We start from the raw sequence: 23,640 nt of genomic DNA, 5'->3' as shown, positions 1-23,640 counted from the left end.
TCAAAACATATTGTGAGGCAATTGTGTCCAAAGGGCCATACAATGCCAAGGATTCTGTCTTCATCATCTTTGTTAGCCTATGAACCAGACAAATCAGTAAGCTTGTGTTTCAAATTCAAGTCAAATTTTATCAATATAGCCCAGTATCACAACTCACAATTTGCCTCAGAGGGCTTTACCGTCTGTACAGTGTTTGACATACCCTGCCCTGTAGACCCTTGAAAGGAAAGAAAGGAAGGGAAAAACTCAATTCAAACTCAAAAAATTAAACATGTTTCATTTGCTCTGGTTGATGTGGCCATCTTCCTGTTCAGACATACTTCTACCACTCCTAGCTCTTGTAAGGCCAATCACAACTGTTTTAATATGGGGAGGGGTTGATACGATGTCTGACAGAGGAGCTTTGCTGGTCCTGGTTGTGAATCAAAAATGAACTGAGAGATTCCAGACTAATTACCATTTGTAAATTGGTCACACTAGTGAATTAGTCTGGCAATGCCAGGTCACATCTTTGTATTCTTAATCTGTTGAATGGTACAAAAGGACAGTGGAGCAGAATTTTGGACTGTTGCTTCTCGAAGGCATTTGTGGTGTTGCACTTTATTGTACATAAAAAGTGATGACAGTAAAAGAATCAACAGAAAAGAAGCTTGAACCACTCCAATTTTGAGTGTCCACACAACTGGCCATTCGCTGTGTAAAGTGGATGTGGGACGTTCTTGATGGTGGTACACGATCCAACAAGCAGTTTGTTTGGATCACTGTCATACAGGATTTTAGGCCCTATTTTGGCACATGCAAACACTAAATATTATTTAGTCTCACGTGTGTCATATTCCATAACTTGTTTTTTCCAAATAATGGGTGTGAACACCCACAAAAAAAAAGCCCAGCTCTGTCAGACTGGGAGGTTGCAAGATAAACACTAAACACTGTCTCCATCTCCCTTTAACGGTCCAATGGAGTCATTATGTACAGAGCTCAGTCTGCTTTGCAGATAAAACGCTGCTCAAATCAAAGGAGAAGCCTTGTGCTTTAGCAGCAGAGAGGCCCCATCTTAGCTAATATAAACAAACAAACATGGGGAGGGAGAGGATAAAGAAGGGGGGATGAAATACAGGCATGTCCCTGGGGCTGGCTTCACCCATCTCTCACATGAAACAGCCTTGTCATGACACTATGACAGGGGGAGGGAGAGTGAGTCAGAGAGTCCGAGAGAGAGAGGGGAGGCCCGGTGGCCGGACGGCAGGCCAGTGATTCATTTGCCATGTTAGTGGGCTATAGTGCCACGATGCCATCTTCTTTTCAAAGCTCAATAAAAGAAGACGCATGCTCATAAATCAGACTGAGTGGAGGGGAGGAGAGAGGAAGACGAGGGGGAGGGCTGGTCCCGTCTCGCTCCACTCAAGCCCATTTATGCCTTTTATTATTCATTCTAAACAAATATTATTCCGCCAAGTCTCGGAGGACTTTGGGAGAGGAGTGTGTTTTAATAATGAAGCCAGCTTCAGATTAAAGCACCCATTCTACCCCATCCCCTAGGCTATTCAGATCCTCTCCACTGCATGACTGCCAGTACAAAGGCAAACTAATGCTAGCACTATACGCTTTTCTCACTCCACCAAGATGCCTAAAACTAAATGAAAGGTTAAGTGGAAATGCTTGTTCCCAACATTAAACATAGCTTGATGACAAACAAGTCTGTGGAATAACTAATGGCAACCCCCTGGGCTGGCCCCAGTCCCCTTCCTGACCTGAAAAATGCTCAATCTGTGTGATTCAGAAGTGACCGAAGCACCCTGAACTATCCGCACCATACAACTGCCAAAGATGACATGATGCTAACAGATAATAGACCCGCCAGGCGCACAAGGTGACCGTTTGAGAGTGAATACACGACCATAAAGTCTGTAACTGCTAGTCAAACCAATACAATTAATTCTAATAGAGCCCATACTGCTGAGATAACATCATAGGTAGCAATAAAGGGAAGAGAGGCAGAGCAAAATAAGTAACACCATGACCTTTTGACCTGCTTCAATCTGCCTACACTATAAATCTTACAAGTGAACAGTTGAATTAAAGATCATCAGGATAGGGTTGAGCAGAGAGGGCTTACTGGGACAAACTGGTAGAAAAGTCTGTAGTCAGCTAGCAGCTCTGTGAATGACACTTTCTAAATGGGAAAGTCAGCATGCTAACATGCTTACAATGACGATGCTAACATGCTGATGTTGAGCAGGTAATGTTGACAGTATTCACAATCTTGGAGCCATGGTTGTGGCTGTGTTCCAAGGCGAGAACACGTTAAGTCTGCATCAATAGTGTGTAAAGGGTCGCGATGTGACAAAGCAAGCAGCACAAAGTACAGCAGAGTTTTGTAGGTATTTGGTCATAAATCAAAGTACTGGACAAATTAAATTGAAGATGGTGATGGTACTAAATGAATGTACAGGGACTCCTCTAAGCATCATGGGCATATGTGCCAAACTTCGTAACACAGTAATTCATTTCGTAGTTGTTGAGATAATTCAGTCTAAAATGTTGGTGATCAACCAACTAACATTGCCATCCCTAGAGCATGGCTGAAAATGTAACAAATATTTCATATACAGTGCACATGATACTATAAATCTATGATGTAATGCATGAGCTCATTAAAAATAAGGCTGAATACTAATAAAATGCAAATGAAAGGCATGAATTTTCTGACTGTAAACTAGATATTTTTATCAAATACAGACAGAAGGTTGTGGGAGTTGTGAGAAAGTTTGCAGCATAAGTGTGAACACTCATAGTATCAGCTACTTCTGTTAGAACTCCCACAAGCAAGGAGCACATCAGCCTATCCTATAGTTACCGCTTGTTTGTCCCCTTTGACGTCTCTCCGGCAGGACAGGCAGGCAGCCATGTCCCGAACCAGGCAGGACAGCTTGTCTTTGAGGAGCTGTCCCAAACTGAGCAGCACAGAGCCAAGGAACAGGTTCTTCTCCTCTGCCCCGCAGCTGGACGGCCAGAACCAGCACATTGCCAGGAGGGAGCACAGAGCCTGGGCAGGCGACTGGTCCCGCATGAAGAGCTCGATTAAGGTGGTGAGGAAAAGGCACGGCTGGGGGTCTTCATTGTTTGCTGTTGGTGCTGCGATCGGTATAGCTACTGCCATGTCTGCACCAGGCAGCCCTGGTGTGGTCATTCCGGCCAGATCGGGGTCATGTTGGATATGGGTCCCTGTTGGTCCCTCCGTCGCTGTTTCTTCTAAGTTTTTTTTTTCTGGTTCTGTCTTTTCTAACTTGTTTTCAATGGAGTGGACAAGGGCAGACTAGCAGTAACTGCGCTGACACCAGTAAGCCCAGATTATTAGCCTGCTCATGGCCAGATGGCAGCTGATGGGCTTAGTCATAACACACACACAGACACACACCTCCCTAAATTACCCCTCCAACTCCGATCCCACAGACAGACACGCACACCAGGCGAGCAAAGTAGATTCTCTAAATTTTGGGAAGGGGATGTTTTGTAGCTCCAAGGAAGACGGGATCATGTTTGAAGAAGATGATACAACCTATTATCCGTAAGGCATCTACAGTATCTTTTTGAAGTCTAGGGCTCATGATAAGAGAGGAGAGTCGAAACTGAATAATTCAACTTTCTGTTAGTCACACATTTTTAAAAAAGTGTTAAAACACCTCTCAGCCTCCTCGTCCTCTGAGACAGGAAAAAAGTAAGATAAGAAGAAAAGGGAAAAGTAAGAGAAACAGGACAAATGTTACCATCTGCTTATGTATATTATTCTAATTCAGAGAAGAATCATAACATCGTGACTTAAAATCAAGTAAAATCTCTCATAGTGACAACCAGACAGAGGACGGCTTCAGTCATAGCTGTCTTCATAAGTCCATTTAAATGCTCTTACTGAAACGTCTAGTCTGGACAAATGCAAAGAGGCTTAATATGTCTGTCCGCTGTTTAACCTTTGCTTTAATACAAGACATGACTAGCTACTTTACAGTGTGTAAAACATCTCGCTGCTATTTATAGCAGAAAAATAAACTACATAATGGCAGCAGTCCATCAGCAAGACTTTGTCATATAAAAGACATAACAGAATTATTGGCTTTCATTAGGTTCAACAAACACTACAAAAACAGATGAAAGCAGGGTTATAACTATTGGTTAATTTCATTATTGATTAACCTCAAAACTATTTTGGCTGTTTGGTCGATGAAATAAAAAAAAAAGTGAACAATTCCCACAACTTAATCCTAGAGCAAATACTTGCATTTTAAAAAGCTGAAACCAGTGAAATTTTACATTTTTGCTTACACAGAAATGACTTTTGATAATTAATTATCAAAAACGTTTCTGTCTAATTTTCTGTCATTCACCAAATAAATTACTTGACTGATCAGCTTTCCATTAACATCTCTTAACTGGATACATATATGTATGAACTAATGGTGAAACTTTTGTTTCAGATTGTTTCATCAGCACATTTAAGGAAAGATTTTTTACTGTTACATCCTGTTATGTCCATCTGCACATGCATGGATACATGTGTGCGAGTTTCCCGCAGTGGACTGGTGCCATGTGGTGAAACCAGACTGTGCCAGATTACTTCCCACGTAGTTCCATCTGTCTGTTGAGATCGCCTGGTACACTATAGACGTGAGTGTTCATGTGTGTGCGTGAGAATGTGTTTATGACCTGACCTGCCACCAATAAATCCCCATCAAGCCTCTTCTCAGGCTATTCAGTTGCAAACTAGTGGCGATTAGGTGTGGCATGAGCAAAATGGATGCAGCCATTCCGATTGCGCCTATACACATCCTTACAACTCGTACAACGCATGTCAAATCAATTCAATTGGAAGCGTCTCATGGGAGTTATTCACAACCAATTCAATTGTCTTTTGCAATCGATTGGTTAAGCTCATAATGGTACCACAACACTGTGTTAAACCAATTGATATGGCGCTCTATAGCCAAATATATCAGTAAGTAATTCACAGGCACTGCAATCACAATCAGTATCCTGATGGCAAACAACATTGTTAACTGTGCCAAGTAAGCATTTCACCTCAGAAACACACACAAACACACAAATCTCTCATGTAATAAGCCGAAATTGGAATGCAACGGACCAATTAATCAAAGGTAGTCAGTCTAGTGAGGCGGGCGATTACAGGGTGTGACAAGAGGCTTGAAATTAGTCCTTCCCTTCCATCCATCTCTATTGACTTTCAGAGCGCCGTGTGCACGCATGTGTGCACCTATATGCTGATACATGGCTGATTTTCTACCCGGTGACTCGATTTCTTTCTCTCCGCCCCAGAGAACAAACTGATGGCCGTGCGGTGATTAAATTCTGCTCTTCGTGACAGCAAAAATCTGATTTACCAGCACCAATATCTCACCCTGTGTTCTTTTTTTTTTTCTTTATTTTATCGCCTTCACAGTGGCTGACTCTCCCTGATGGAGGCAAGAAAGCCTTTTCCCCCTTTTGTGCCTCAAATGTGCACGTATGCAGTGACATAAGCACACACATTCATAAACCACACACCCCCTCACACACACGCGTGCGCACACACACACCTATCTTCCATTCATTCCTCAGTAAAAGACAAACGGCAGGGAGCTGAGCATCAGCAGCAGTGGTGCAGTGCAGATCCCGGCGCGGTGGGACTGACTCATGTCGCCAGGCAAACAAAAAGAGGGATGAATTGAGCCAGAATAGAGAGAGGAGAAGAGGGCAAGTTGTCCTCTCTAATCCACCTCCTGGCCGACCTCGGGTCAAACACTGGATGGCATCTTCTGACACAGGCAATTAGAATAAAGCCATGGCAGCCACAACAATTAGAGAGAGTTTCTGGATATTTAGCCTGGATTTACTATCAATGAATCATTAATGCAATGAGCACAACATGACTGCCTATTCCCTTTTTCATTTAGCCCAGATTACATAATGAGCAGGTTGGTGCCAAACATGCACTCACATTGTTTGAACAACGATGTTTAAAAAGATGCTAAATATTAGTTGAGTGACGCAGGAGAAGGTGAATATGCATGAATGCACGCATACATCGGCTCTCAGGCTTCCAGTCACATCTACATCATTAACGCATGGCTTTTTCATGATGACCACAAACACTCATTAGCTGCTCTCGATAAACACGGGCGCACACAGTCTCCTGTATTACATTACCACAGCGCTGACTGAGACGTAATTCCCGACGGGCAAGGCTCATGCTCAGTTTAATGACTTCAATAAAGTTGGTTTACATATCAAAAACCTGACCAGATATTCAACAACAGACGGGACAGAAATAGGCGTACAATCTGCCATAAACCATGAGGGACGACCATGTGACATATTTATAGAGGAGATATTTCTTTACAACTGTTTTGAGAGGGAAATCAAGTTATTAATTGCAGGGTACCTATATTGTGTTTAAAACCAAACCTAGGACAGTCAAGGCAGAAATAAGCAACAAGAATCAGGGGTGTATTTAGTCATTTTGGGGCATAAGGAAAACATAGCCATGGGGGGGCCTGGAAATCCCTAGTTCTCAACCTTTTTAACTCCTTAGTAGGGTGAACAGCCTGTGGCTGGGGTGCATATTGTCTTGTTTTTTTCCAGCACCACTGGGGTAGCTTTACTTCATTTTCAACCGTCTGTACACCAAGTTGAGCCGTTTGTTTAGACTTCACGAGTTGGCTACTGTCGTCTTCAACAGGCTGTGGCTGTGGTGGATATAATCTTTTAGCATCCTCCAACTTTGTCCTTTTTTCAACACAGCTAGGGTCACTTCACTTCATTTTCCAACAGTCTGTGCACCACGTCGAGCCATTCATTTAGCCTACATGAGTTGGCTACTGTCCTGCTCAATCATTTACGAACAGTCCAATGTTACGGGGACTGGGAGGAGGATACCTTTTTAGTGTGGGTATTTTTTAAAAAGACAGTTAATTAGTGAAAAGTTAAAAAAAAAAACTTTAGTGTAGGAGATGTTTTATTGGGCTGTAGGTAGCTGGAGCCTCAGGCACTTGCCGGCCTTTGCCTGACCTCTGCTTGAAATATGTGACAAGCAAGAAGATGTCTGCCCATCTTCAATATATTCACTACATTAACCACTGTAGCTCTTAGCAGAATGATAGATGTGTTTGTTTGAGTGAAGTTGAAGATGACAGAAGCATATTAGACAACTGTTTCTTCTGAGACATTTGGCTTTGCCCCCAGGCATGTATGTTTTCATGTGCATGTATATATGTGTGTGTAGGAGGTAGTGGGAGAGTGACACAGCCTCCTCTCTCAGTCTGCATGGCAGTAATAAGCTGTGTTTATACCTGTGGCTATGATGGAGTGTCCTAATTATGGTAATGCTAAGGATTGGTGCCAGTCTGGTTTCTGACAGCCCCACAGCTGACACTGTGAGTGGGCACAAGCACACACACACAACAATGTGCACATTTTATTCACACAAACAGATCTGGGAGGAGAGAGAGGTAGCGTGCGTGGACGTCGAAACAATAGAAATACACAGTCAAACACTCAAATACACACCCCTGTACTTCCTACCTTGCTGTGCTGGACAGGTCTGTGTGCGCAGTGGGAGTGACGGTTCTCCAGTCCTACGCACAGGGACTCATCACCACCAGCTGCAGTGCACACATCTGGAGAGAGAAAGAGGACAGTTTTAGCATTAGGTTTCGTGTCATTCTGTGCGTGTGTGTGTGTGTGCGTGTGTGGTAGTGTTTTATGCCCACACCACCCATCACTGCATGTGTACTGTGGTGGTTTTTGCTGAAATGCATCTTTCTACTGACCACAAAACACAAACAATGCCTGATAGTTATGCTCTAAAAAAAATCATGGGTGCCTGCCAGTCGCACAGAACTTAAATATGTCTCCAGTCTAAAAATGGCAAAGGCATTCAGTCAGCCCAAAAAAGAACACTTGGCAATCCTAATTAAAGACTCTGTTATCTCTCCCCCATCTGACTTCAACCCTGTAATGCCACTTGCATCACATTTGATACATGAGTTTCTGAGATCTCTACAACATTTATATGATTAGTATTTTACTGAAAAAAGCTGTTGTATGCAATCTGATACATAAATCACATGTTTTTGGCAGTAAGAATAGCTTTCATATGGTTACTAATATTCCAATATGAATATTTTCTTTAGTGAAACAACTTACAGTTACTCCATATATTGTACCTTTTTACTAAAATGTGTGTGAAAATGTGTGTATCAAATAAATTAAAGACTAAAATGCCATTTTAAAATAAATTAAAGTGGAAATTGAGATATTTCTATCCATCTTTTATACTTGCAACCTGCTCTCATTATAATCACCAGGATGTTGCAAACAAAAATTAGCAAGGGAGGAGTTCCTAATAATTTTTTAAAATCAATTTTCACTAAAATCTTCCTTGACTATCAAAATGTGTATGGAATCTTGACTTATTCAGATTATATTATAAATTATATTATATTATTTGCCCATCACAAAGTAAAATAAAAAGGTTCCTGTTTGGAAAAACAGAACAAAACCAATTGAATGCAAGATATTTCTCAAGCAATGAACAATATTTGTTTTTTGTTTCTAAAATAAAGTAAAAAAAAAAACATTATTATGAACAATTAATTTCTATAATCATCAATACATCTCCATAAATGCCCGACGTATCAGATATCATACAAAGAAAATATAAAGAAAAGTAAATGAAATGAAAAAAAATTGTCAAAAGGTCCATTAAACACGATTTTTTTTAAAATAATTATTTGGCAATTATTTGATGTGTCAGACTTTACAGAGGAAAAAACAACTCTAAAACTGTTTTTAGATAAAGCTAACCTAAAGCTAAATCCCAGCTAATAACATGTAGTTTTCCATATGAAACATCCTGACAGGACGACATTATCAGATTTGTTCAGATTTTGGCTATTTCTCATATAATTCAAGGTCCTGAGGACAAACTCTTGAGCAGTTGGCACATGAAAAAGACTTTATTCCCGATTGTAGTCCGGGAGGCAGGCCAACGTGACAGCAGGAGACAAAAGAAAACTTCTGAACCTCCTGTGGAGCCGAACTTCTCCTTCTTAAACTGGCAATCATTGTCAACCAAATATCAGAGTTGCAAAAGACATCCAGCCATCTGAATCGGAGTCTCTTGTCTTATACATTTACATCCGGCAGAATGGCTCGAGATGACAGACAGTTTCCTTCCAGGAATGCCATCATGAATGTCAGACAAGTGCTAATTTCCCACTGTGGGCATCTACCTCCCTGCCTCCTCCTTATCAGCCTGCCTGGGATCCCACGCCCTCTAGAGACAGAGCTGAAAACTGCAGGCACTTTGATCACACCACTTACTGTAATGAGGCCTTCAAGTCATTAATCCCTTTGTGTTCAATTATGGCTGTAGTGGAGGAAGCACTAATGAATTACTATCATTAAAATGATGCTCGAACACTTTCTCTGAAACTCACCGTTTGGACTGTGTCTTTGGAAGCCAAACAGTGAGAAAAGTCAATAAAAAGGCATCAGATGTTCTGTACATTTTTCAGTAGCAAGGTTTTTCTGTAAATTTTTAATTTCATTCAGAAAACCAGGTTGTTGAAAGGTCACTAAATGCCCTCCTTCCCTGTCAATCTGTCTTTTTGTTTGTATGTTTTTCAGACACCAGGTGGGTGGGGCAGGGAGTCATCAGTGCCAACTGGGAACATCTGGACCCGGTCAAGTCAAGTCACATTTTATTTGAATGGCGCCAAATCATATTACTTATCTCAGGTGCTGTTCGTAAGGAGAGACCCAATAGTTCCCACCAAGAGCAAGCACTGAGGCAACTGTGGCGAGGAAAAACTACAGCTGCATTTCAAATTGCAGACATTTTCTTTTTACTTTTAGTATGTACTGCAGCTGCTCTTACAAAGTATGTACTACTATACACGCAGTATCCTTACAATTGTTACATACTACTTTGTACTTTGAACTTTGGCCTTCTTGCTCATACATCTGTCGCAGTCCCTAATGTAAAATCTGAAGTAAAAAGAAAGAGCATGCAATTTTGAACACAGCTTTACACCTGAATTCACTGTCATCTGTCAGTGAGCTGCTGCTGTCTGTGCTCTCTTAGCAGCTCAGTCAATTTGATGTGTCTTCTACTATGTAGAGGACTGTGGGCCAGAACAACCAGAAGTGCATGCTGGCTTGGATTCTGCTTAGTATACTAGCATATTACATTTTAAAAACTATGTATTAGGATATACTTAATGTTTTGCCATATTACAGTTTAAGTCAGAGGTCAGAATTTCCCAGCTGTATTTTCCAACTTCTGACCTGCAAGAGAGGTACATGACGCCAAACGTACAGCTGACCATGAAAACTTTATCTGTCAAGTGTATCAACATCACTTTATATGCAGAACAGGTTTAACTATGTGGTAATATGCATTATTTTGAATAAATACAAGCTAATTTAATTAATGTTGCCTTTTAGTTGCTGGTTTTCTGCGTTACCATGGGTGCTGTCATATGTGATGTCAGACAACTGCTTTTTCATGAAGTTGAGGCAGGTGGATTTGCCTCGAGTTTACAAATAGGAACTCTGACTTGAAATGCACGTTTCCTGATAGGAGACTGGAAACTTTTGGTACCAGCTGTATAGAACACTAAAACTAAAAACTAAAACTAAATCTCCACCTAAACTAATCCTCCACTTTCCACATGCTTTTTATTTTTAAGTATTTACTTCATCTTGTTAAACTTTGAAAACTGCTCTTGCACTTTATGAAATTGCAGCATCATCCAGTGTTAGTCTGCAAGTCATTCTTTTCGCATTTCATCTCTGTGACTTCCTCAAAAATATTAAAAAATATGAATTGTTACAAAATAAAACACGCCCCTCTCTGCTCTTTCCAGAGAAATTTAAATTAAAAATTTAAATATATTTACGAGTAATGAAATGGGAAATAGGTAGTGCTTGTGCCTGATATCCCTGCCAGCACCAAGACAAATTTCCATTACCATGGTTTAAAATTGAGGTTATAATCTGATCTAATCTGCGGCCATATCAAATTCTTACAAAAAAAACAACTGTATCTAATCTTAAACTCAATGATAACACAGATCTGACAGTGTTGTTAAAGTGTCTTAAATTCTCCTTACCTTTAAGAGTGAGGCTTGAACAAACAAACAAATGTATCTACCAGCTGGGTATCAGCTGTGTTTGTCCGGCTGCATGGATGACCTTACTGTTCAGCTGACATTGAGATTAAACCGACCTGACAGGATACTATACATCCACAGTGATAATGAGCCCTCTGCGGTCAAAAGCCCCTCGTGACTGGTTCATCTCCCCCGGGATACACAGAGCTGTGAAACTTCATCTGGAGCTTATTCTACTGCTTCTCTTCTTCTGACTTTTGACAGTGAAGCAAGAACAAGCCTCTTTTAAGGAAGTAGAGCTCTGAATGAGATGTTAACTGTAACGGAAGCGTGGTGGCTGTTTTGTGGTTTAGGCAACAAAACTACCTACTTTTTCAGTAAATACTGCTACAGTTAGTAACAGACCATGGAGTAACTTTAGATTTACATATCATAAATAGCATTTCCTTACAAACAACACATCAAAGGACATCCCAAAACACGCCTACCTAATTATAACATATTACAAAACTGATCACACAACAAAAATGAGTAAACTGAGCTTTAACTTGGCAGATCTGGGCTTTTCACAGGTAGCATGACACAGCTTGCTTTCAGAGAAAGCTGTTAAACTGGTGCCTTCGTATGTACACAGAACTGAGAGAGTGCTACCCTGATGGGTGTGCCAAGAGTTTCACAGCAGCTAAAATTTCTCTCTCTCACCATCTGTCACACACTGGGGACACTAACAAACTGAAACTTAAGGCTATCAATATCAAATTCTCTTTCAATTTTACTGCTAAATGTCTCTCTATGACGTAAAAGGACACAGCCTCTTAGCACAAAAAAATTCCCACAAGTGACGAGATCTCCTCATGTTTTTAGCTCATTTAAAGGTTCAGATTTTTGTTTAAGTGGGGTTATATGAGGTATTTAACCATGGTGAGTGTACAGCACGCCCAAAGTTTGAAGACGCAGCAGGGGTACAGGTGCAAGGAAGCTAAGCAATGAACTTCTGTGGACAGGGTCAGCAGCAAAATGTATGTTAGTCACCTAAAATAGTTTAAGTGTACACTATATTGGGAATATTTTCACCACTTTACTTGCCATCAAACAGCCTTTCCTGACAGAAAACAGCTGTTGTACAAGCCAAACATAGCTCTCTCTCCAAAGTCACCAAACTCCTTTGACAAAAACAGTAATTTCACCTGAGAGCAGCTGGTCTACCGCTGCTTTGATCAGTTAGTTTGTGTTTTCAAGGATTTGTTCAGATGCACCGAAGTCAGACAAAGAAATAAAGAACCCAACTGATCAAGACCAGCAACTCCCGTGTTCTGCAGTGTGAAATTACTCTTTTTTTTGCCAAAGGAGTCTGGTGGCTTTGGAGCAAGCAACTTTTTTATAGTAAGTCTGTTTGTCTAAGTTCTGTCGTTGTAATTTAGCTAATATAACAGGAATATTCCAAATATAGTTATGGTTAAAACCCGAGCTCAAGAAATCCAAAATATCCCTTTAATATCATATTGATTTAAGCACCTGAGGAGGACTTGGCTCGGTGGTGCTTGCTGCGAAGTTCCTGGTAGTGGTGTTGGGGAGGAGGGGCTGGGAGGTTCAGCGCCGCGGTTGACGGCCGGGGTCCATCCCGCCTGAGGCTCAGGTGCAGGGTTTGTTCAGCAAACAGTGTCTGGATCAGTGCCAGGTCGAGGCTCGACACACACCGGCCATTCAACACCAGGATCTCATCGCCTGGACGCAGACCTGGAAACACAGATGAGTGTGTTGTCAGAAAATAGGTGGTGAAAATGACACAGATGCACACATATGAGAGCGATATTGGTCTTTCTTAAATTGGGCACCTTCATTGAATGCCAGCCCATCAGGAAGCACTTCACTGACAAAAATCCTGCTGTTCCTCTGGCTGTCAATGTGTCCTGTTACTGCAAAACCTGGTGGGAGGAAGAGAGACAAATAAGAGGCAAACAAAAAGAGGACAACAGCAGGCAGCTGTGGAAGAAGTATTCAAATTCTTTACTTAAGTAAAAGTACTAGTATCACAGTGTGAAGTATTAGATGTATCAAATATAAAAGTACTTATTGTCCATTAAAATGATACCTGACAGTGTTTTGCATTTTGCTGCTGTAGACATTTACAACTCAGCTAATTTTACTTTCTTTGTATTCTGTTGTAGGGCTGCAACTAACTGTTCTGTTCATTGTTGATTAATTTGATTAAATTGAGGAAAAACTACCAGCCCAGGAACACTTCATCCTTCAGTTTATCAGAAAAACTCTAATTCAACACATTTGGAGATACATGGTTTCACTGGACAGGAAAGACAATATTTGCTTCTGAGAAATAGAAGATTTAATAAAACAGAAACACTTGTGTTAAGTACCTCCAATTTGTACTTAAGTTTTGTACATAAGTAAATATATACAGTTACATTCCACCACCTCATGAGATGAACATAAAATTAGACACACGCAGCTAGACATAAAACAGTTCACACATGTAGCCGACTCACCGAAGTCTCCGCTGCCGCTTGGCCTGCTCATGTGCAGTGTAAACACATTAACTAGGACCACCTCCAATTGATCGTTGACCTGCACGGTGATATCAAACAAATCAATACACATTAAATAAAGAGCAGATAATGAAGAGCACTCTGTTTCTTATGTGTGCTTGTTTATGCCCTCCTTGCTCACCACGTTGCAGAGGAGCTCTCCGGGAGCCACGTATCGAGTCTCCACCACGTCCTGCCCTGTTCGTCTGTGCAGTCTGAGGCAGTGCAGGCCCGGGTCCAGCTGTTTCACCTGTTTACACAAGAGTCCCTTAATGTTCAGCAGCCTGTATGCACAAAATCATCGGACACATTTCATGCACCAGCGCTTAATCTGACATCTGCTGCACGGCCGAGGTGTGAATTATTCACCGGCTTTACACTTAGTGATGAGAAATTTGCAGTAAACAAAAAAGCTTTGCCCGTGGGACTGTGATGTGTTTATATATGTGTCTCTGTGCATCCATCTATCTGCAGTCATTCTTATGGGACAGTGTGAAGTCACAGACTGGATGAATAAGTGTGTTATTTCAAGCTCTTGTAAGCATAATACAACTGGATACGCTGCTACAGATGTTTTAACTGTTAGACTGCAAAACCACAAAACCACACCTGACATAACTAAAAACTTCTAGAACATTAAAGGGATAGTTCACATTATTTGAAGTCGGGTTGTATGAGATACTTGGCAACAGCCAGTGTATTAGCTACAGTAGATGCAGTTCTGCATGACTCCAGTTTGGAGGAGCAGAGAGGAGTAGCAGCATGGAAGTCAAGCAATGTGCTACTGTAGACAGTGTTAGAAACGAAAGGTATTTTAGCTACTTAAAAAGAGTCCACCTAAAGAAAAAAAAGCAGTATCAGTATCACTGCTATATTTAAAATACTTTCACCACTTTACTTTGCCGTGACAGCATTTTCTGACAGGAAACCACCATTATATAAGCTAAATGCAGCAGTATACCAGCAACTCCTGTCTTCTGTGGGGTAAAATGACTGATTTTGCCTGTGGAGTTTGGTTGTTTCAGAGAGAGCGATATTTGGTTCATATAATGGCAGTTTCCCGTCAGAGAAGGTTGCATAACGACAAAGTAAAGCAGTGAAAACCTTCTTAAACTGATACTGATTTTTTTAAGGTGGACCATCTTAAAGTGATTAAAATATCTTTTGATGCTGACCCTGTGTACAACAGTACAGTGTTTAGCCTTTGTGCTGGGAGGTAATACACTGTCTATCGATGACTACCTCATACAACCTCGAACTATCCCTTTAACTCACAAATACTTAAACTTACTGGAAAACACATTCTCACCATTATGTATGAATGGCACGATTGTGTAAAATTCCTCTAGGCAACTAAATCCAAATGACATCACTGTTTTTGTTTGATTTTTGCAACAACTGTCAGGGATATGCAGCAACTGTTGTGGTGTCATCATTTCTCCGCAACTGGCCTCCAACCCCACCTTGCAAGCTGCCGAGAGAAGGTCGGCTGCTGTCTGGTCTCTTCTGACAGGAACTTGGACTGTCAGGCCGTCTGGCATGTAGACAAACGTCAGCACGTCTGTGGCACCGCTGTGGCTGTCCCACACACTGCCCTCGGGGGGCGACATGGAGTAGATGCTGGTCAGCACATCCAGCCTCTGTGGGAGAGGGAAAGAGGGTAAGAAGAAAGGAGGGTGAAGGAAGATAAAAGGAAGGAGGTAAGACGGAGGAGAGAGGGAACAGAAAGGGGGAAGAAGGAAGTAAACAGAGTAAGGGAAGGAGAGAGCAGCAGACTTTGAGTAACAGCACACAAATCAATACAGTTCCATTAGTTTAAATGCTTGGCTGTGGATCAAGCGGCGGATCAAAGATGTCATACAATTAGCCTTTCAGAAATTCATTTGACAACATAGAGACGGCATTTGCTCCACATAATAGTCATCGTAATGACCGTGTACACAAGACGATTGGCAAGGGTCGACTGACAGGTCTAGACGTCCAGATGAGATCGGCGCAGCTCTCCCAGACTTATTTGGTTTGAAAAGCCACAAGAGTCATTTTGAGGAAAGTGATGTATAGAGACAATTTCTTTAAACATCAGTCAAATGTTCACATCAGCCATTTGAAGGTTATCATTTGTTGGTGGCATTAACAGTGAGGTTTGAGCTGGGTATTATGGCGGGGAGGGTTAGCCCACGGCTCAGCCTCACAGGCAGCCATTTATTTGGGGGTTTTGGTTGCGACTCTGTGTCTCTGGAGGGAAAACAGCCACTGCTGCATTGAAGGGGGCTGTGGGAGACGCCACAGTGCAGCCGAAGACCACAATTATCAAGGCCCTCAATCTTGAGGAAACACTCAATCACACCAAATATACTGAAAGAAGCCAATGATTCAGCACTTCTGACAAAGACGATATGACTTCTTGGTTAAACTTAGACATGGGACCAAGAGGGATAATTGCCTGAGCGAATAGGTCTGGGTATATAGCGATGTTTTAAATGCACTGTAAGATTGTAAAAATGGAGAGTGCTATGTGTGTGATTCTCTGAGGCTTTCTGTCTCAGGTGCATGTGTGTGAGCTTTTCTGTCTGTTTTGGAAGCTGGCTGCTTGCTGTTGATGCATCACCTCAAGAGGAAAAAGACCTTTTTCCTGCCAGACAAAAAGCCTAAAGGGACAAGCTAAGGCCTCTGATTCAGAGCATCACTTAGCTCCACACACACACACACACACACACACACACACACACACACACACACACACACACACACACACACACACACACACACACACAATGCACACAGGTAACTCAGTCTAGTCAGTCTAGCTCACAGACACACATTTGCCTCATTTTCTATCTAAATGTCCTCTTGACTAGTCTCTTAAAGGGATAGTTGAGACTATTTGAAGTAGGGTTGTATGAAGTACTTAGCCATAGTCAGTGTATTAGTTACAGTAGATGGCAGTCAACACACCCACAGTTTGGAGAAACACCAAGACTACTGCTGTATGAAGCTAAGCAATAAACTGTGTGGACAGGGACAACAATGTATTTTAAGGCACTTAATTTTAAGTGTACGCAATATTTTCAGAATATTTTCACTGCAGTACCTTGCTGACGTTTCCTGACATGAAGCTGACATTATATCAGCCAAAAATTGTTCTTTTCACACCAACTAAACTCCATAGGTGAAATCAGCAATTTTACCTCACAGAACACAGGAGTTGATGGTCTACCGCTAACTTGATCTGTTAGTTTGTTTGTATTATTGTGTGACTTTGGTGAATCCAAACTATCCTTTTAAAACACATAATTCACACAATAACACAAACCAAGTAATAGACTGAGGCATCAGTAGACCAGCAACTGCTATGTTCTGGGAGACAAAATTATTGATTTCGCCTATAGAGTTTGGTTGCATTAGAGAGAGTGACATTTGGGTTACATAATTGCAGTATCTGGTCAGACAAGGCTGTCTGACAAAAATATTATAAATATAGTATATGCTTAGACTGATACTAGTGTTTTTTTAAGGTGTACCTTTTTTAAGTGCCTAAAATTATTTGCTAAGCTTCCGTGCTGGTGCCCCTCTCTGCTACACCAGACTGGGGCCATGCCGTCCGCCATTTATTATAGCTAATACACAGACTGTGGATGAGTACCTCATACAACCCCACTTCAAATGATCTAAACTATCCCTTTAATGAATCAACGCCAAAATAAAAGCTAAAATGTTCTTAACCAAATGTTTTCCCTAACCTGTGGGGATGAAGGAAAACAAGGTGCCACTTCAACACCCACCTCTTTAGGGATGTGAGGTCATGCTTGAAAACACAGGATGAAAAAACAAGCCGTCATGGCAACTGGTTGCATAACCACCCCTTCTGTGTCCCAGCAACATGGCGTGACCGGAAAACTAAGATTTGGTTGCCTGCGCTGACCTGACCAGCGGCTGACTAACACTGTACACTCATTCATGGTCAGAGAAGGGACGTAACGGGCCGACAGTTGCCTGGTCAACGTTCCATGAACGCCTGCCAAGAGTCCGGTCCAGGCACGCGCTGGACTTCAAAAAGTGCTCTGTGTGGCGAGATGTGTAGTCTATTTACGTTTGCATTCAGCCAAATAATTCTAACCAATACTTCAGTCTTTCCTTCTAAAGTGTGGAAATTATTTCCAAGCAAGCCGTCCTCCACCCTGCAGCTTCTAAAGATGGAATGTGCAGTAACGGACGGTGAAAAATACACCCTTTCTGTTCCACTTAGCAACTGGGTGGCACAAATATAACAGTACTGCCTCAAATAGATCCAGTGACCATGAAGAAAAGTAGTTGAAGACAATTTCATAGTTTCCCCCCTATTACATCTATTAAAAGAGTATTACTCCTCATTTCCTCAAAGCTCCACCCAAGGTTCCTCTTTCCACCGCTGTCACACTTTTTTCCACACACACACACGCACAAGGTGACAATAATGACCAGCCTCACTGGCTCACACTGGTGCCTGCTCCTCAGATATGACTTCAAAGTTACAGCAGAGGTGCGTACCCGCGTGTAGCGGAGTGTGGTGAGAGGTGGTGACACAGAAAGAGGGATCAATGTGTCATGGACAAGGGTACTGACATGGTGAGCCAGTTTTGTTTTTAAAGAGAGAAAACACTTGTCTCAGCTGGTTTTTCATTTGCAGAGAGGAGCAATGTGAAAGGAGAGGGAGCTAAACTTGGATCTTAACTCTTGAACATATTTCCATAGGGATGCACTCATTTTAAATATGCAAACTGCTCGAAATTAGTGTGTGCAGCATTAAGTTACAAAAATAATGTTTAAGTAACATAAGTCAAACATTCATGCAATTTTGTCTAGCAGCGAATACATATTAACTCAGTCCGATGCTGACAGAAGGAGTGGGTGGATGGAGCATTTGCAGAGCAAACTATGCCAGTCAATGTGAACTGTTCTTTAACCTCTATGGAGGCCATTACTGCCTCCATATTACTGAAAAGTTCATCTCATATAGATGTTTATCTCTCACTGCTTTATACAGCAGTCACGACCTACAGCTAGACAGTGTCAGCACATCCTCTGCCTATTGAAATAGCTGGTTGGTTAAAATCATGACAAAAGGACAGTGAAGACCCTGACATTGGCTGGAGTTTACTTGATTTTATATTTTTGAGTTTTACAGGGAACATTTTATGTACATTTGATACATTTTATTCATTCAAGTTTAATAAGTTTAACATATCATCTTTATTACTTGATTCTGACTGGTCAGTTATGGCAAGATACAGTCTGTTATTTCAGAATACGGGCCTAGTCTCACATACGCAAATGCAGAGGAATGGCCATCACCTGCCGAGGGAGGTGAATGTCTTTGTTATTGGCTGAGGCTGTGACTCTGCCCCCTCAAAGTTCATCCAAGTTAAACTCAATGTGAAGAATGTGGGTGAATTTGTGACAATGCCCCTTAATTCTTAATTCATGTATGTGTGACCGGACCTTAACAGACTGCTTCTATGAATAACAGGCGTTTGCTGTGTATAACAAACTGTCGCTATGTACACAGTTCTGGTCATAGACTAAAAAGCAATTAAATCATTTCAAAATCAATAACATAGTTTATTGTTAGACTATAAAACATCATGCCTGCATTACGTATGTACATGCTACACGAGAGTGCACATACAGCTACTGTTAAGCTTGAGTGCACACATACAAACATACCCTTCACTTGACTTCATGTCAAAGGATTAGAGGAAGATGATTGCTTATTAGAGCAATTCAAGGGATTTTAGACCCAAGTAGGACAACAGACCCACAGTCATCGAGACAGAGATGAAGAACTGTACAGAATGTGTCGGCAAAAATCAATACAGCTGTGCTTTCCTCCCCGTCTCCCTCTTTCCCACTTCCCACCCTGAAGAGTCTTAATCTCTACTAAATCAAACTGTTTTCCACGTCCATGGCCAAAATCTAGGGAGGATCAAAACACTATTAAAGTGTCGACCCAATGAAGGCCATTATTGTTTCCCCAAACCACTTCCTGTTCTGAGTCCATTTCAAGACCCTTAATGGGGGCAGTTTTAACACTCGCCACATTCACCACACACTCATAATATGAATCATTGCATCCTGTGGAAGAGCAATCTTCATAACACCCCATCCTGCTCTGTCTAAAAGTGTCCATTATGCTCATCTGACAGCGCCAACCTTTATCTGTTCATCGAGGAAGGCTTTGATAAGATTTAAGAGTTTGAAGCGACAAACAGCAAAATGTACTATAATAAACAATTCTCTTGCTTCCTTTTCACATGGAGGACAGAACTAAGGCTCAGAAAAATATCCATACAAAAACCAAAATGTAGAAACAAGAATTTGTAGTTTTAGGTGGAGTTAGATGCTGAAATATTGGTCTTGCGGCACAGTGTCTTCCCTGAGTGTTTCTCTCATTGTGTCTACACCACAAAAAAATGCAAATTAGTGAGCCTTGGAGGCATATTTGGATGTTATTATTAAGTTGTTATTATTATTATTATAGTTAAGTTATTATTATTATCATTATCTTCATTATTATTATTATTATTATTATTATTATTATTATTATTATTATTATTATCGTTATTATTATTATTATTATTATTATCATTATTATTATTATTATTATTATTATTATTGTTGTTGTTGTTGTTGTTGTTGTTGTTGTTATTATTATGATAATATTAAGGATGGCATATTTTGTTACATTTAGCCAAAGCTAGGCTAGCATTGTCACCTGTTTAAAGCCTTTAAGCTAAGCTAACCAACTGCCGACAGACATGAAAGTGATTTTCTCATTTTTTCTTAAAACAGTGGTGACATTACAGATACAGTGATTGAAATGGTCTAATACAAGGACAGACAGAAAAGAGGAAAATATCTTATTATCAAACTCTCAACAAGAAAGCAGATACAAATAATCCCCAAAATATGGGATGACTCATCTCTCAAAATTTGTCCATCATTCCTATCAGTAAGTATCAGTGAGATCTGGGAATGCAGCAATGCTACATCAGACTAAGTTGTAGCTACATTGCCGTGTTCAGAAACTTTGATTAAGTGCAATATTATGACCAATAATGGCTAAAAATATAAGAATAATCGTTGTAGTAAAGCAGAATTATGAATTAAAGGGAAGTGTCAATAATCAAAAGCTACTACCTACAGCCCAAACTGTAAAATGGTGAATTAGTCTTGCTAGGTGAAATCTGTTGCTTTTAGACAGGACAAGGCTAGCTGTTTTCCCCTAGTCCTAGCCTAGATATGCTGCTGGTATGTGAGTGGTTTCAATCAATCAATCTTCTCTGGGGACAGAATACAAACGGACAGACAATAAAAGAAAAGAAGAAAAAAATGATCATCTAACTCTGCAAGAAGAGGATAAGAACATTTTAAAATATATCATTCTGGTTCATTGTAACCTGGGTCTTATTTCCAAAAATCTGTCCATCACTCCTATCAGTAACAACAAAATCTTTGGCAAGTCAACTGCTGAGATCTGGGAATGCAGCAATACTATGAGGGACTAAATTGCAGCAATGCTGCTGTGGTCAGAAACCTCAATATTTACTGAATAAGTATAACATCATCATAACTGTAATGCAGTCTCATTAACCAGCACCCCTACTGTCCAGCTGCTGAAGTATGAAATGAAAAAGCCTGACCAAGAGGACAAACACATGTGAAATCATAAAAGACCGTAAGGTTTGGAGCTGAAGCTCGCAGCAATATTTCACACTTTCTTGATCTAAGTATGTATAACCACACGATAACTTGTCAGTGCTGCAGTTCCAGCATCTGGCTGCTCAGATGGCCAAAATTCATGCTAAATAATTTAACACTTTTACCATAAACCCATACACTCACACTTCAAACCAGTGCTTCTGGTCAACACTCAGCACTCTCCATTAACTCAATTATGATGTAAACTGGATCCCTGTCCACATGGAAGTTTAACATGCTTCTACATCTGAAAAAATCTTCTTAGATCTTGTTAGATATGCTGTCTATTTATCTTTCAGACACCTGAAAATCAACATGAAAGGAATCTTTGCTTTGATCCTGGACCAGTAATATACACAGACAGATCCCCACACACACGTTCTGATTCTTTCACACACACACAGTGCGCAAAAATATCTTTACACAGCCCACTATCAAAGCCATGAAAGACAGCAGAGGTCAAAGCAGCAGCAGACCCATTTTTGCCATGGCTACTTCACGCTGAAACTGATAATTCTGCACATAAAATGGTACCACAGGATGGATGTGACAGATGGCAGTGGAATTTTTAAAAGATATATCAAAGATCCACAAACCGTAAAAAGTTACTGAGCACTGTGACTCACCTCGATGCTCCGGGGAGGTAGGACGTGCGTTTGACCTCCAGCGTCGCTCTCAAAGAGCTGAAATCAAGAGACGTACAGTTAGGAATACAGACAGAGGGGCACCGCACTGATTGACTCATGAGCGATTAAGTGCCCAGCCACTTCGGCAACAGAATATTAGACACACACGGTGCTATTATAGTAGTTAATTAAAAACTACGTGTGGCGAGTGCAGGGCTTTGATTCTGCTTCCAAACAGGGTCTGCAGCCTTTGAAGGTGCAATGGTGGAAATATGCCATGTGTGAGAGAGTGTAGGGGGTGTGTATGGACACTGAGTGGTTTCTATGTAGCAGAAAGATGAAAGCGTGAAACAGTCCGGTTACTGATGAGAAAGACCAGCACCCCCACCCTCTCCATCTCCACATCCACCCCTCTCTCTTTCCACTCTTGATCCATCATATCTTCCTCAGCCACCCCTCTCCAGCTCCTCTCCCGGCTTGTGGTTGTAAGGCGTGTTGTGTCAGGCTAAGCCTGGTGCTAGAGGTGACTCTGCAGCCTCAGAGGGCTTTAACAACTCCATAATACATCAGTGACATGGAGCCATCCGTTATGTGAGGGTGTAGCACCAGCCCTCGCTCAAGCAGGCCGCAGTTATCAGGTTTTGCTGAGATAGTCTGTCACCGGGCAGGAGGGACATGATGGGCGGCACGGCTGGTGATAGAAGTGGGGCATTTTGTTCTCAAATTGGGTCTAACAAAAGCTCAAAAGGTACTTGTATTCTGCCGTTATGTTAGTGTGGTGTGATAGTATGCAGGGTAGTTAGGGTTGTATGAGGTACTTATCCATAGTCATACTGTATTACCTCTAGTAGATGGCAATCAGTGCCGTAGATATAGAAATATAGATACTGAATTCGCCCATACTGGGGAGGTCAAGATCCACTAGTAAACAACACAATGTGCATTGAAAGATTCACATTTTACTACGAAATCGACTGTAACTTGCTTAATTCTGAACCAATTTTCATGCAATGGTTGGTTTGTTATAAATTAAAGAAATTGAACATGATAGTGCTTAGTAGTGGAGTTAAATTCATTTACTGGGGGTGATCTAATCAGCTCTATGTCAAAACATGAACTCTCTGAGTATCAACAGCTTCCACTGGGAACATGAAGGCTTGGAACCTTTGAACAGGCAACATCACGGGTAAATTATTTGAATAATTTCAATTTCATGAGTTGCTCCAAAGACTGTATGAATGAAGATAAAAATAAAATTTGAGATTTAGAATATTTGCATCATTTTTGTGTACTGGCAACTGTCCGACCTGCAGAGGCAGAGTTATCATATGCATCTCAGGGTGTATAGATGGATTCAGAAGGGGTATGATACGTATTTTTCTGTTTAATAAGGAAAAAAAGAGTAAGAATATGCCCTTTCTTGACATTTTGTGGTTTTATGTTGTTTATTTATTGAACACATCTGAATATTGGGGCTGAAATGCGACCCAACCCTAATGGATATAAAAATTAACATTTTTGGAGAAATTTATAAAAGCTGAAATTCTAAATAATTTACACTTG

At 41.0% G+C, this 23,640-nt stretch overlaps 1 protein-coding gene across 2 annotated transcripts in view; it reads right to left on the bottom strand.

Moving 5' to 3' along the window:
- tiam2a (TIAM Rac1 associated GEF 2a) overlaps positions 1-23,640 on the bottom strand; it is a 99,145-nt gene that overhangs the window by 20,894 nt on the left and 54,611 nt on the right. For both annotated transcript variants that reach the window (XM_084741844.1, XM_084741845.1), the window contains exons 9-15: positions 22,078-22,134; positions 15,178-15,354; positions 13,857-13,964; positions 13,676-13,754; positions 13,007-13,096; positions 12,687-12,908; positions 7,576-7,670 (exon numbers count right to left, since the gene is read on the bottom strand). In XM_084741844.1, coding sequence (XP_084597970.1) covers positions 7,576-7,670; positions 12,687-12,908; positions 13,007-13,096; positions 13,676-13,754; positions 13,857-13,964; positions 15,178-15,354; positions 22,078-22,134 — 828 coding nt within the window. The remainder of the gene's footprint in view (positions 1-7,575; positions 7,671-12,686; positions 12,909-13,006; positions 13,097-13,675; positions 13,755-13,856; positions 13,965-15,177; positions 15,355-22,077; positions 22,135-23,640) is intronic.

The sequence above is a fragment of the Lutjanus erythropterus genome, chromosome 18 (assembly GCF_056507025.1).
Source record: "Lutjanus erythropterus isolate fLutEry1 chromosome 18, fLutEry1.hap2, whole genome shotgun sequence".
In the NCBI taxonomy this organism is placed as follows: Eukaryota; Metazoa; Chordata; class Actinopteri; order Lutjaniformes; family Lutjanidae; genus Lutjanus; species Lutjanus erythropterus.
The sequence above is the reverse complement of the archived record's forward strand: the minus strand, read 5'-3'. Positions and strand labels throughout refer to the sequence as shown.